General features: G+C 33.3%; 1 protein-coding gene across 1 annotated transcript; it reads right to left on the bottom strand.

The window, feature by feature from the left end:
* Positions 1-1,524: 1,524 nt before the first annotated feature.
* On the bottom strand, positions 1,525-11,339 carry LOC139497535 (uncharacterized). Its single transcript, XM_071285763.1, has 10 exons — positions 11,320-11,339; positions 10,258-10,295; positions 9,283-9,418; positions 6,292-6,459; positions 5,621-5,765; positions 4,923-5,039; positions 3,981-4,032; positions 3,361-3,510; positions 2,382-2,600; positions 1,525-1,544 (listed from the first exon to the last, which is right to left on the bottom strand). The coding sequence occupies exons 1-10, from the start codon at positions 11,337-11,339 to the stop codon at positions 1,525-1,527; spliced, it is 1,065 nt and encodes a 354-aa protein (XP_071141864.1).
* Between the last annotated feature and the right edge of the window lie 3,953 nt (positions 11,340-15,292).

Below are 15,292 nucleotides of genomic sequence, written 5' to 3'. Positions count from 1 at the left end.
ACCGTTTCAAACATGAAGTAAATGTAACTGCTTATATATAAACCATTATTAGTCTAAAAAATATGCTTCTATGACAAGTCATCAGTGCTTTTTTTTCTTTGAGAGCCTTATTAACATGCCAATGGTAGGATTTGAATCATGTATAAATGAATAATACCGACTAAAGCTAATTTGAATGGTTGTCGGAGGGGTCCTGATCCCGAAATCCCGGGCTTAAAACCATGGAATCCCGAGATGCAGAATTTAAAGAAATGCATATCTATCCCGAAATCGAAAAATATATTCCTGGATCCCGTAAGGATCAATCCCCAAGTCCCGAGATTAAAAACCCCCGATCCCGACTCCCCGAAAAAGGTCCAGCTTCTCTCTAATCTCTACCTTTCTTTCATCTTTGCCAAATCACTATTTTCCCTTTTAACAATAAATTGTTATGCCCCAATTATGGGCATTATGTTTTCTAGTCTGTACATCTGTGCGTTCGTTTGTTCGGTCGTCCGTCCGTCTCGTCCGTCTGTCCCACTTCAGGTAAAGTTTTTGGTCGAGGTAGTTTTAAATAAATTGAGCATGTTTTACTTATTTTAATATATATGCAAGTGGTATGACCCCTTAAATAGTAAACATTTCAAAGAAAACAGTAAACAAAATCAGGGACTTTTCATAATAACATAGAAATTCCCTTACAGAATACAGAGAGTCTCTATATATTAAAGTAGTATAATCGTAGTTTACATGTAGATAAACGCGAAAAATATTTGTCCTCTCTAAGGAGGTATAATAGTTGTGATTCTTGCGATCTAAACACCATGATATGGAGGACGCTCTACGATTGGTTGTACTTGTGTCACATGTTTTACTTTTAATATATATATGCAACTGGTATGACCCCTTAAATAGTAAACATTTAAAAAAAAACAGTAGACAGAATACAGAGAGTCTCTATAAATTAAAGTAGTATAATCGTAGTTTACATGTAGATAAACGCGAAAAATAATTTTCCTTTTTAATGAGGTATAATAGTTGTGGTTCTTGCGATCTTAACACCATAATATTGAGAACGCTCTGATTGGCTTATCTATTTTTCATTTTTGTTATCTATCATACGATTGGTTGTATTTGTGCATGTTTCAAACCGGAAGTCTTATCTATGACTAAAAGACAGTCTGATGACGGAATCATATCCGGACTTCTTTTTTGTCGTTTTTCTCCCAAAATAACTCAATCTGAATAATCATAAAAATGGATGACAAATGCAACTATGCATGTTACCTATAGGACACAGAGGCATGATGATTGATTTATTGTGGAAGGAAGAGAAGCGACACACAAAATGGGGTCTTCTCGTTTAATAGTATAGATATGACGGTATGCTTGCCCACAAAACTAGAATATCTGTTGTAAAACTTTCAAAAGATGTGTTGTGGTATTTGGTCATGTAATTGGGAGATTTTGAATACAAGTTTGCAGACACATAACATTGAAAGAAAGACATAGTATAACGAGTTTTTAAAACCCCGATCCTTTTACTCACTTCATCTGAGGGGTTTCTGTGTTGAAATTAATCAATTTTATTCATTTGTCTTCTAATATGCGCTCGAAAAATAAAAGTATGTTAATGAATATTATCCAAAATTGTGTTTTACGCGTACAGCACAAACAAAGTTAAGGGTTTTGCCAAAAAGAAGATTACATTACGGAAAGCAAAATGCCTTGGTCTTAGAAAAACAGACAACACAAAGTCAGTGGTCTACTTCCTAGATCAAAAATTATTGAATAGGTAGCACGAACTGCATCAAAGCTCAAAGTGGACTCAGTGCTAAGAAGCTCAAAGTGGATTCAAGTGTTAAGAAGCTCAAAGTGAACTCAAGTGTTAAGAAGCTCAAAGTGGACTCAAGTGTTAAGAAGCTCAAAGTGGACTCAAGTGTTAAGAAGCTCAAAGTGGACTCAAGCGTTAAGAAGCTCAAAGTGGACTCAAGTGTTAAGAAGCTCAAAGTGGACTCAAGTGTTAAGAAAGTGGTTAGCAAGTCATGCTTCATTAGCATGATTAGTGACAAAAAAATGTTTTGTCATTTTAACTGAACTAGTTAAACATGCTGTTAAAAGTCTAACCTTCAATTTCACCTCCACGTTTCAAAGTTATCAGTGTAATTCAAAGCATTAACAGTAAGCAAAAAGTGAAATTACAAAATTACTGAACTCCGAGGAAAATTCCTAATCAAATGGAAAAATCAAACGATCAAACACATCAAAGGAATGGATAACAACTGTCATATTTCTGACTTGGTACAGGGATTTTTTTATGTAGAAAATGGTGAATTGAACCTGGTTTTATACGACAAGATTCAATCCAATAATTGAATTATACCATTTTTTTAAGATCATACCTGTTGTGGTTCGTTCTGTTAACATTTCGGATTCTGGTGTTCCGAAAGTCACTGAAGTCATTTCTGTTGTAGGTTCCGTTGCAGTTGATGTTATAATAGAAGATTTCGAATATGGTTTTATACTGCATTTACGACAACAGCGTACATCTCGTGTATAGTTATCGTACGTAGCACACAGGCTCGCATTACACAATGACCATCTATCACCATATTCGCATCCTGTTAAAATTATGAAAAAGTAAAATCACAAAAATACTGAACTCTGGGAAATTCAATTGGAAAATTCCTAATCAAATGACAAAAATCAATAGCTCATACACAAAAACTGTCATATTCCTGACATTGTACGGGCATTTTCGGAAGAAGAAAATTATGGATTTAACCTGGTTTTATAGCTAGCTAAACCTCTCACTTGTGTGACAGTCGCATAAAATTTCACGATGTTTGAACAAAACAAAAAGACATAATAAAAATGTCAAAAATAGGGGTACAGAAGTCAACATTGTGTCTTAATCAATACATTTAGTAAATTTGTATGTCATTTTTAATATCAGCATGTTACCTGAAATGAATACTGTAAATTCAGAAATTATTGCGAGGTTTTCATTATTGCGAAACATGTGACAGTTGTAAACGCAATAATTTTAAACTCGAATTTTGAAATATTTTATATGAATTAAACAGGTTTTTTCCCAAATCGTACAAATTAAAATCGCATTAAAGACTAAAATGACAAAATTGAAATTATAAATGTACGCCATAATTTCTGAGTTTACAGTAACTAGTTGACAAAATCAATAACTAAAGGCACAGATAACATCTTCCTTACATATTCTTATAAATGTACTAATTAATACTTCAAATTAAGATACAAGATCACAGGAAATGATTTTTGATAATTGCATGCTTAAAGTCCAGTAGCAAATATTTCATTTCTTTCAGTACAAGGGGAACGAACAATCAAATAGTGCAACTTTACCTCCAATACCAGTGTACTGATCAGCACAGGATTGACAGCAAGTGGTTCTGATCTGTGGCTGATAACATTCAAACCCACGAATGGATATCCTATCCTTACATATATCATTATTGGGTGGTATAAATGGCTGATCTCCAAAAGGACAATCCTCTGTGAATATAAACAGTAAAAAGTAAAATCACAAAAATACTGAACTCCGAGGAAAATTCTAAAAGGAAAGTCCCTATTCAAATGGTAAAATCAAATCTCAAACATATCAAACAAATGAATAACAAGTGTCATATTCCTAACTTTGTACAGGCATTTTATTATGTAGACAATAGTGAATTAAACCTGGTTTTATAGAATGTCAGGTTTCTTTGGAAACAACAAGGTATTTTTGAAATTTCGTGTAAGGACGGTTCTTTTTTTTCTCGTTTGTTTCTAATAGAATCACTTTCCAACATTTCAAAGCTGTGGTTTGCAATTAAATGTTTTGGGACAATTTTCAATAACATAAAAATTAAAAATTCTTGCGACAAATACAGATATACTTAAATATGGCTCCATCAATATTTATAAAACCAAATTTTACACAATCATTATACAAAACAATATAAAATAAACAATGAATTACCTACCAAGTGTTTCATTGGCTCTTTCAGCAAAAATGCATCTCGCTTCAAAGCATAGCTGAATAATAATTTTTTTTTGACAATTACAAAAGTTGCTCATACTTTATATATAGTCAATATACAAGTAGATACATTTAGATTTTATTTATATTTTTTTCATAACTTCAGTATGTCATAAACATAAATTCTATTGGTTTTCTTTCTTTACAAATTTAAACGTATTACGTATAATTATAATCCTAAGAACTCAATCATCAGATAAGTTTTATTGTGACATTTGTTTTCTTTTTCTCTCTTTAATGTGTACGGTTATCGCTGTGTCAATGAAACTAACGTATGTGTTACAGCAAAGATTTCCATTTGCAGCTATGTTTTTTTTCCTTCTTCTACGTGTCAATGAAACTTTTTTACTACAAAAAGTATCATATCCAAGTACCATTTGCATGTGACTGTCATACTAGTGAGAGGTTAAGCTACCCATCACACCAGGTTAAATCCACTATTTTCTACTTAAGAAAATGCCTGTACCAAGTCAGGAGTATGACAGTTGTTGTCTATTCGTTTGATGTGTTTGAGATTTTTGTTTTGACATTTGATAAAGAACTTTCCTTTTAGAATTTTCTTCGGAGTTCAGTACTCTTTGGATTTTACTTTTTTCGTTTTCTACTTCCTACGTAAATAAAATCTACCAACTTGATGCTACAAAGTGTATCACGTCCAGGCTAAAGTTCTTTTTCTCTAAAAAGTATCATTTATAAATTAACAGATGTTTTACTAAATAAAGGCAACAGTAGTATACCGCTGTTCAAACTCATAAATCCATGAACAAAAAACCAAATCGGGGTAACAAACTAAAACTGAGAGAAACGCATAAATATTAGTAGACAGAGCACCATCTCTAAAAAGTACAGAATTCTCTTTTCTCCTTCTTATCTGAATGATACTTACAGATTTGTTACTACACAGAGTTCCATCTCCCGGAAGTATCAAGCTACATATCTGGGACTGTGGTACATAACAGTATGCCCCGTAACATATTGAACCAAGATCAGACCCTTGTAAAGCCTTTTAAGAGTATAAATAAGGTATACATGTACATATGCAATAATAGATAATTATTATAACTGATGGTACGGATAGGACCCTTCAATTCTGTATTCTCTAATTGTTTATGTCATTTTTCCTATTCTTTATAATCTAGCACCCCATTATTCTCTTTTCTTTACCTTTGTTGTCCATTATTCTTTTTAAATCTGTACTATCATAACTGTCTTGAAATTTAAATCACGATCAGGTATATTTTGAAACTTTAAATTTTCTAATGTGATTGCAGTTAATATCTTAAACAATTTTTGCTTTCATTGTAACGTTGTACACATTTTAGTGTACAAACAATGAAATTACCCATTGTCCTTTAAATTGTGAAATGGAGAATTGGTTAATTTATCTAGTAAAACTTAGTTTGTTCGTATTTTAAAAGTTTCATCAAGTTTTGATCAGTCTTTTTTATGATGTGTTTATGTTCTGTTGTTTGACTGTTTTATTTTGAGCCATGTCATTATCAGTTTATTTCGACTTGTGAGTTTGAATGTCCATAGTTGGTAGCTTTTACCTCTACCTTTCATTAGCTGCATTGTTAAACGTACCCTGCATAAGAAAGATTCTGGACCATAAATAGTTCTACATTGGTCATCTATGTTTACTATGTCAGCTGACCTCTGACGTAAGAATTCTGGTACATTACCAATGTACTCCGATGGCTCTGCTGTCCACAAACAGTTTTCAGTCGTTCTTGAAGAAAAATACACAAAATAGTTTTAAAAAATCGTCCCTTACGGTATTTTTCTAGTATGCATGCTATGAAAAATTAAAGATAGAAAAAGGCAGAAAGTTGCAAAGAAATCATTTGACAAAAGTATCAAAGCTTTCATACTCAATTCTTGAAGCATTTGATATAAATTACGTCACCCCTCCTACCTTTACTAATTCATTTTTTATCTTAATTATAGGTTTACTAATTATTAAATAGAATCATAGTGTGTAATAGTTAACTTAATTATATATAACTTACCTTAGTTTAGTATTCTTGAAACTTACTTTTGAAATATTCTACGCCACCTTCTTCAATCCTCACACACATGTGTGTATCATGTTTTTCTTAATTATTGTTTTGGTGTTTTTTTATTTATGGAATTTGATTTGCAGTATTAAAGTTAACATTATAGTACAAAGTACACGTACACATTTTAGTATTATTTATAGTATAAGTACATGACACAGTATACTTTTTCGTATTATAATACTACATAATACATACATATTTATAAGATCTGTGATGTACTTCTCAAAGTACTCAATAGAACATGATGAAAATTTCCATAAATTTGGAGCTTTACTTTTACTCGGAAAAGTAAATTTTGAAGTCATAATGTTCAGATTGAATGGAAAACAGTTGTTACCATCGAAATCTTTTCTTGCACCAAGACTGAAAGAATAAAATATAGCAATATGAATTAAAAAAATATAGATTGACATGATTGAGGCAACAGCAGTATACAAAACACAATATAGAAAAACAAAAGAATGAGTAACACGAACCCTACATACAACCTGGCTCTGATATCAGGTTCTGTAAGGGTAGTAAGATCTTGCTCATAATGTTTTCACCCGTCGTGTTGCTCATCTAAGTAAAAATGCGGTGATCAATCACGAGGCTCCCGCAGGGTAAAAAAAGCGACCTGCGACCTCTGGGCTTTTTAGAGGCGACGTCCGACCTGAGGGCCTTTTAAAAACGAACTGCGACCTGTAAAGTTTGGGAAAAAAACGACCTCCGACTGACTTCCGTTTTCTGTGTTGGGAAAAACGACCTGCGACCTGTACAGTTCCCTTACAAACGACCTCTCGACGAATTTAAAAGCGACCTTGCGACCTGAGGGGGTACCCTGTGGGAGCCTCAATCATTATCAATGATGTCACAATCAAGGAAAATTGAACAGGTTTGTGGTTACGAAAAATAAATTCATCATAGATACAAGGATAGATATTTTGTATTTGCGCCAGACACGCGTTTTGTCTACAAAAGACGCATCAGTGACCCTCGAATAAAAACATTTTAATGGCCAAATAAAGTGCGAAGTTGAAGTGGATAGTATCCGTCGTCAGCAGTGAAAAGGATATTCCATACAGGTAAAGTAACTCGTGATGGTATTCGTTACAGTGTAAAACAGATAACTTCAACTTGAAGGTTGGATAAATAGCTTCCAGAAAGAAACAAAATCTTTTTTTCGTAAAAATTATGATAGAAAACATTAGCCCTGGAATGTATCCTCCATTTTGATATGTGGGTTGCCTGTTGCTACATATAAATGGAAGGATAACAATTGGAGGGCTAAAATCTTCTCTTTTCTCGTAAACTTTTGTTTGCAATCGAACCTCGCTGTAAAATACGAGATATAGGTGAAGATGCGAGGCAAACACACCTGCATATGTTTTATCTCTTTTTCTAAGTTCGATAGGATAATTACAATTTTGATTAGACAGTAGACATATTTAATTGTGAAGTTAAACAATTATACTGCTAGCTTTCTTTCCAGACGTAATAACAAGCTCCTGTATGAAGTCTGCCTAGTATAAATAACGAAACAAGACGGCAAGAAAAAGGGCACAGTTGGTTCCAATGGGAATGTCGATATCTTTCTGAAAGACACGTCCTTCAAATGTACAAATATGTTGTCAATTAAGAAATCCAGCATCTTGATAATGTCAGTTTTTGAAAATTATTTATTTGAGTTGGAGTAAGAAATGACAAAAAAGCTGTCACTCCCTTGGCAGGAACTGTTGATCCTTCGAGCGCACCTTCTTTATTTCAATATTTGTGTAAGTTGATTTTTAATTGTCATTAAGGTGCTATGTTAATTGCTGTTTAGATGTTCGTCTTGTTTTATAAATAGTCTTGAAACGGAGAAACTTATATAACCTTCCAGTTTTTTTCAATGTCCTGGACTAAGTCAGAAATATGGCAAATGTTATGAAAAAGTCTGTTTCTATGTATGGCGTTTGTTTTTGTTTCAATTCAGTGATTATGTTGTTTCGTTGTTTTCCTCTTACAGTTAATGTGGTTCCTTCTGCTTGAATTTGGAACCCGGATTTGTTTTCTCTCTATCGATTAGTGACTTTTGAACAGCAATATACCACTGTTGCATTTATTTAGCATAAACTAGCTTAATTGAACCGGATTGTGATTTTTTTGTTTCCTACTTCCATTTTCCCTCCGTCATTTCTCAAAGATGATTTCCTTTGCACGATATTTTTCTCTTTGGTGCTGACTAATCCCAAGAGCAATTCGACGGATGCCATATGTGGAGTAGGATTTGTCTACACTTCCGGAGCACCTGAAATCACCCAGGTGTTGGTAGGGTTTGTGTTGCTCTGTCTTTAGTTTCTACATTGTTTTTGTGTAATGTTGTTTTCTTTGTCTTTTTCTATTTTTTTGCTATGGTGTTGTCAGTTTATTTTTGACTTATGAGTTTAAATGTTCCTTTTGTATCTTGCGCCGCATTTCAATTACACCTTTTAAAGTGCAACCAACTTATTTCGAAATGAAAGGATACTCTGTGAAAATTTAAGCATGGCTACATTTTATATCGTATTTGTATTTTTATAATTTAGGTATTTCTTTATTGAATTAAGAAATAAATACTGCATGCGTGGACATTGGCAATGCACAAAACATGAAAAAATATCGGAAAGGAGTAGGTCCGGTAAGGTCACTTTTCGGCCCCAAAATATAGCAGTTTACAAAAAACTTTTAGTTATTTATTGGACAGTAGAATGCTTCTGCTACATAAATATGGGCTGTTTTTGACAATACAGTGCACATATATCGGGTACTAGCACCATTAAGTCATGCTAAATCACACTGAAATCTTCACAATTCTACATTTTAGTTAAATTTAGTTAAATTTTAGACGGTTTTCGTGTATAACAAATTACATTTTAATATTAAGGATGAACACGAATGCGGCCACTTTCATTTTTGACAAAAAAAAACATCTGAAAAGGGACATTTTTCGGCATATTTTGTAGATTTTTCATATTTGAGCTTGAATCAGATCGTTTTTAATGTCAAAATCAGTTAAAATCTTTCACATAAACTAATAGAATCAAATAAAATAGACACTTAAGTGTTTAAAAAGTGGTAAAAATCTTTCGTCAGATGAACCTGAAATTTGAGGCCAAAATCGGTCCTTACCGAACCTACTCCTTTGTTGTACAAAAGACATTCAATCTATGTGAAAAGACTTAGTACCTTCTTCCAAGTTCTTGTGCTGCAATGCCAATTGATCGTATATCAGAAAACGATTCCTCCACTACAGCGACTGGTCCTCCCATAGTTGTGGCCATCAGTGAGATATTTTGGCAAACTGATGAAGGATAAGACAATCCTATAATAAACCAATATACATTATTGATATTTCCAAAAAAATACGTTTTTACATTTTTCTGTTAGGTATTCATTTTGGTCCTGTGAACAATAAACTGCAAAGTGGATTGGTTTATTTTCTTGGAGTTTATATTTCGCGTATTACTTAGTCCAACCTTATAATTGAAGCTCTTTTCTGGACTTTTATTTTGGTCATACGCCAAGGGACATTTTTACGATTTTATCTGCATCGCGAACTTAGCAAAAGTTATACACTTTATGGTACAAGAACGCGATGCAACGTGTATTGCACATCTTCAAGTTTTATAATGTACAATCACGGACTTTCTATGTAAATAGTGTTTCAAATTATTAACGTATATAACCATGCAATGACAAAGATTTCCCGAACCTTATACCGTTAAAATCATTTGGGAGCAATGGACCTAGAAGTCAAGCTGCGGGTGTTTGAAAGAGTTAAAAGCTGACAAGTAATAGCTTTTCTAAAAAGCTAATTATGTTGATAATTGATTTTATTTGTAGTACCATCCTTTCAAAATATCATTCTGCTGCAAATCGTATTGGGGTAAGAAAAAGTTGAACATTGGAAAGGCCAATATGGTATTTAAAAAGGGTTACAATTTTTGTGTATGCAAGTTGTGCTAACGATTAATTGTTTTTGAAGTTTAATGAACACACACGATGCAATTTTCGTGTTGCTAATTCTTTCATGTTCTTTGTAATGGTTTGTGGACTTTTTTCTATAACAATGGTGTTGCATTTCTTCAAATTGATTCAGGTAAACGTATCTGCACAGTGAGCATCTAAAAATTAATATATTTCGACACATTGTTCATTTACCTGTATTTGAAGCTGATCCTCCATAAGTCAGATTGTATCTGGAATAAAAAAAAGAGAAAAGGGAATTTAAATGAAAGCTGACGACGAAGTGTTTGGTTTTTTTTTTTATGAAAAAAACTAAACCAATGATTTAAACTTGTTTAACTGCTATGACAGACAATCGAAATTCAATGTAAAACATTCTTATGTAACTGTCCCCAGTCAGGAAGCTTATCAGAGGAGAGCCGTGGTGTAGTGGTTAGTGCTTGGATTGATTCCCGGTCCGGGATGAAAATTTCAGGAACTGAATTTTCGGCTCTCTCTTGACACCATTTGCGAGTATGGTCTTGAGGAAACGATGATAGTCCGTCGAAAGGGGACGATAAATGGCTGACCCGTGTTAAGAGAGAGACATATCTCTTGCACGTAAAGACAACCTTGTAGATTTCGAAAAAGAGCAGGCTAATGCCGCTACAAGGCAGCACTAGCACCCGCGATGTGAAAAGAGATTAATATAAGTTGCAAAACTTGTTTCCCAATCCACTATAAATAAATATGTTTAAACTAGTGGTTGTGTTAAGTATTAGGTGTCCCTGTATTTCACGGTTATAGTTAGGTTAGTGTGTGTTATACGTGGGTGTTGGGTTTAGTAACGGCTTAAATGTAACTGTCCCCAGTCAGTAAGCTCATCACTGAGCACCGAAATCCTTACTCAGGCGCTTCCAGTTGTCCTACTGCCAGTGGTTGTGTTTAGTATTAGGTGTCCCTGTATTTTGCGGTTATAATTTGGTTAGGGTTTGTTATAAGTGAGTGTTGGGTTTAGTAACGGTAAGGTACGTCAAGATAGGTCAAATTGAATGTTTGTTCGTTCATAAGATGTTGAGAAATCTGTACTATCCTTTTTTAAAGGTTAAGAGATACGATTAGTTTAATGTAGCTCTATATTGGGGCCCTAAAGGTAAAATAATGTCTAGTGTTCAGGCGTTAAAGATTGTAAGGTAGCTGGTTTCGACACTAATGTTATTTTTGGAGACCTCACACTAACCTTTACATGTATAATTTGGTTTTAATGATAGAACATACACCAAACAAATACAATTCATTTTGAAATGTAACCTATACTGCGGTCTCTGGTGGTGTATGCAAGTGAGGGGCGGATCCAGCCATTTTAAAAAGGGGATTTCCCAACCCAAAGTAAAGGGGTTCCAACTATATGCTCCCATTCAAATGCATTGATCGTCCAAAAAAGGGGGGTTCCAACCCCCATGACCCCCCCCCCACCCCTGGATCCGACAATGAAAGTGTTAATGTTGGCATTTGTCTACAAACCCAGAAAACAAAATGGCGTAGTCGAAGTTTGGTAAATCAGGTGTGGACACTATCCAGTTCAGGAATAGATCCAGAGCTGATGCTGTGTCGACCATTTCTCTGGGGGATCCAACTTCTGGCGCCTGTTTTATTTGTGTGGTCCATACAGAGGTTTCTGGTTTCTACAACATTTAAATAAATATCTTTGTTAACCATGTGTCTTGTACCATAACCGACGTCCGTAGTATTGTTTGTGGTTTTTATTCATGACAAATTTTTTTAAACTTGTTGTCTTCATATTTTTTCTTTTTAACTAGCTGTTTATTATCGCCTTAAAAAACTACCAAAAATAAATAGAAATATGAAAAAGAAACATGTATCTTCTCCATAAAGTTTTGTCCGTGCTTTATCAGCTATTGCATTTTTAATTTTTCTTTAAATATACAAATTTCAGGTCTCTTAAAATTATAAAAATAATGATTTGATATATTTGAGACGAAGTGTTGAATTTAAATCTGACAGTTCACAGTCTGAGTTTAATCATACTTTATGATAAAAGTTCATACATTCCCTAAATGATTAAGAAATAATTGATGCAAGCTATACTTTATTGTAGTTTTAACATGGGTAGGCATTATATTCGTGATTATTTTTCCCCGAGCGATAGTGAGGGCTAAAATAACACGAATATAATGCCTTATATATGAAATATATCAAATGCATGCCAATTTGATAAAATTCATTATTCTGCAGTTGTCAATATACGCATGTTCAAACAAATTTTATTGGATTTAGAGCATGGGTTTATGCACAAAACGAAAGAAGCACGTCATATTAGAATACCAAGTATAATACCTTTGAAACATTGAGATCGCTGTACTTCAGAGAAAACTTCAATTCTGAGCTTTCTATTCCTTTATAGCGTCTGTTCATCTGTTAAATAATTAAATAATAATGATGTGTTCCAAAGCTTGAACTAAAGAATAAATTGTACTAGTAGTGTACTTTTTATATGAAAGTCAATAACTTCATTGTAATTGAAGATTTAATGTGTGGGGGAAGTTTCATATTCTTGCAAGCTACTATTTGGCCTACGGAATTAAAATAAGTTATATGATTTTTAAAGCATTTCTTAGAAGTTCGTGGTTTATACATATGTTTTGATTTAATTTGATACTTTTGTGATGGTGATGAAAATCGCCATCAATGTATATTTATGAAGTATCATTTGTGCATGCATGTTGCATTTGAGACCACCCCGAGTTTTTGGTGGGGTTCGTGTTGCTTAGTCTTTATTTTTCTATATTGTGTCTTGTTTACTACTAGTATTATTTGTCTGTTTGTCTTTTTTTCTTTTTAGCCAACGCGTGGTCAGTGTATTTTCGATCTATGAGTTTGAATGTCCCTCTGGTATCTTTCTCCCTTCTTCTTGCTATGCTCTCGTCAACTATGATGTACAAGAAAACGGAATATGTATTCTTTTCTATTGATTTTTATGGTGCTGCAAATAGTTTTTGTTTTGTCTTTGTTTTGCTATATTGTTTGCTTATTTTTTTCTGATACGGGTTAACAATGTGCAAAAAATAAGTTTATATGGTATGATTGCCTCTAATAAGACAACTGAAGGACAACTAACTACAAGTAAGAAAAAATACTCCGGGGAAAAATCAAAATGTTAAGTCCATAATCAAATGGCATAAACCAAAAGCTCAAAACATATTCAACGAATGGAGAACAATTTATGTAGAAAATGATTGATTAAACCTGGTTTTTAGCTGGCTTAACCTCTCACTTGTATGACAGTCGCAAAAAAAACAATTATATTAAAAACATAACAAACAGACAAGAAGATAGATAATGTAAGCAGTTAAAGGACATTGTTTACCATTCAACAATGATGGGTGGTTTTTAACTTTTAATTTTTTGAAAATTATTTTATTATTAGAATTTTCTGTTTCTGTGTTATTTTTGTGTTATTTATATCGTTCTTTTCTGTATTTGGTCCTGGTACATCTACTACTAAATGTGGAACCAACGACTGGTATATGATAAAAACGAACAAACGGAAAATATCTAAGGTAGACAGCAACGAACGACAACTAGTTAACTGAGGCCAATGAAAACACCTTAACAATGTGACGATGTGCTAATGTGGAACAGTGGTATTGCAGCACAATATAGGAGCAAACTTTATTTACTATAGGTGTGTATGTGTGTGTGATTTTTTATTTTATATTTAGACTTAAGCCTTTCAATTGATATTTTATCGTGGGTTTTTCTATGTTGTGATTTTATACTCTTGTTTAAGAAAAAGGGAGATGGTTTGGTACCATTAAAACGTTTAATCCCGCTGCAAATGTTTGCACCTGTCCTAAGTTAGGAATCTGATGTACAGTAGTTGTCGTTTGTTTATGTAATTTATACGTGTTTCTCGTTTCTCAATTTTTATATAGATTAGACCGTTGGTTTTCCCGTTTGAATGGTTTTACACTAGTAATTTTGGGGCCCTTTATAGCTTGTTGTTCGGTGTGATCTAAGGCTCCGTGTTGAAGGCCGTACATTGACCTATAATGGTTTACTTTTATAAATTGTTATTTGGACGGAGAGTTGTCTCATTGGCACGTACTCACACCACATCTTCCTATATCTATTATATGTTTTAGTTGTTTTTTCTCCATCAAATTGGACAATACAACGTTATCTTGCTATACGAACAATGTCAAATGTGTTAATCAGTTTAAAAAACTTTCTCTCAAAAGTAAAGTAGTAAAATACTAACTCCGTCAAAAATTCTTGCATAGTAAATTTCAATGATGTTTTCTGCATCTGTCGCACTGCCATTAGAAAAGTCTAAAAACCTTAAAATAGAATACCAAATGAATAGAGACAAATCGGTTCAGATCTACTTTTTTAAAAGATGTTGTTGCAAATGACAAAACACATGAAACAATAGTTAAAAGCTTGATCGTTGTCTGCTTAACGTCCTGTGGCAAATAGTTCTTGTAAAAGTACAATAGGAAATACATTATAAAAAGTGGGGCTACCGAGATGAAGGATTGACCATGTTGGCCTCTGTAAATATTTCGCCAAATATGACATTTTTTCCATTTCGTACCCTTAGTTTTAATGACATGCTTCTATCATTGCAATTTTAATATGAGCATTCAGTTTGGGGATGTATATTCAAAGTGCTGCCTGATGTTGTTACATCTAAATGGAATCTCAATCTCAAACAATGATAAATTCTTCACTTTGACAAAACTCCAATTAGAAGTTTTAACTCATTTTCGTATACCAAAAAAAAAAAAAAAATTAAAAAAAAAATTGTATAAGATACGCCATTCCCATTATTTTCAAAATCAAAAAATAAAGTAGAGACGACTTTTCATCATAATCTCAGGTAAAAAAAAATCAAAACAACACGTTTAATAATTTCAATGCGTCCGAAGCGCTTTTCTGGATTTACCTTCATCAGGAACACTCAAAGCCAAACATTTGAAGTCCGAGGATGTATAAGTACCGAAATTATTGAAGAGCTATATGACAAAAATACCTACAACTGATATCCAAATTCATCTAAAGTCATCTTTGCCTGAGGGAGTTGAAACCTTAGTTTCCTAATTATTTCAAAATTTATAAAGGGTCAATTTTAGTAAAGTTTGTTAAATCATGTCAGTACCAAAAAACTGACTAATGAGCTGATGATACCCTCGGGGACTGATAGTCCACCAGCAGTGGTATCGACCTG

Source organism: Mytilus edulis, chromosome 12 (assembly GCF_963676685.1).
Source record: "Mytilus edulis chromosome 12, xbMytEdul2.2, whole genome shotgun sequence".
In the NCBI taxonomy this organism is placed as follows: domain Eukaryota; kingdom Metazoa; phylum Mollusca; class Bivalvia; order Mytilida; family Mytilidae; genus Mytilus; species Mytilus edulis.
This window is presented reverse-complemented; position numbering and strand designations above follow the sequence as displayed.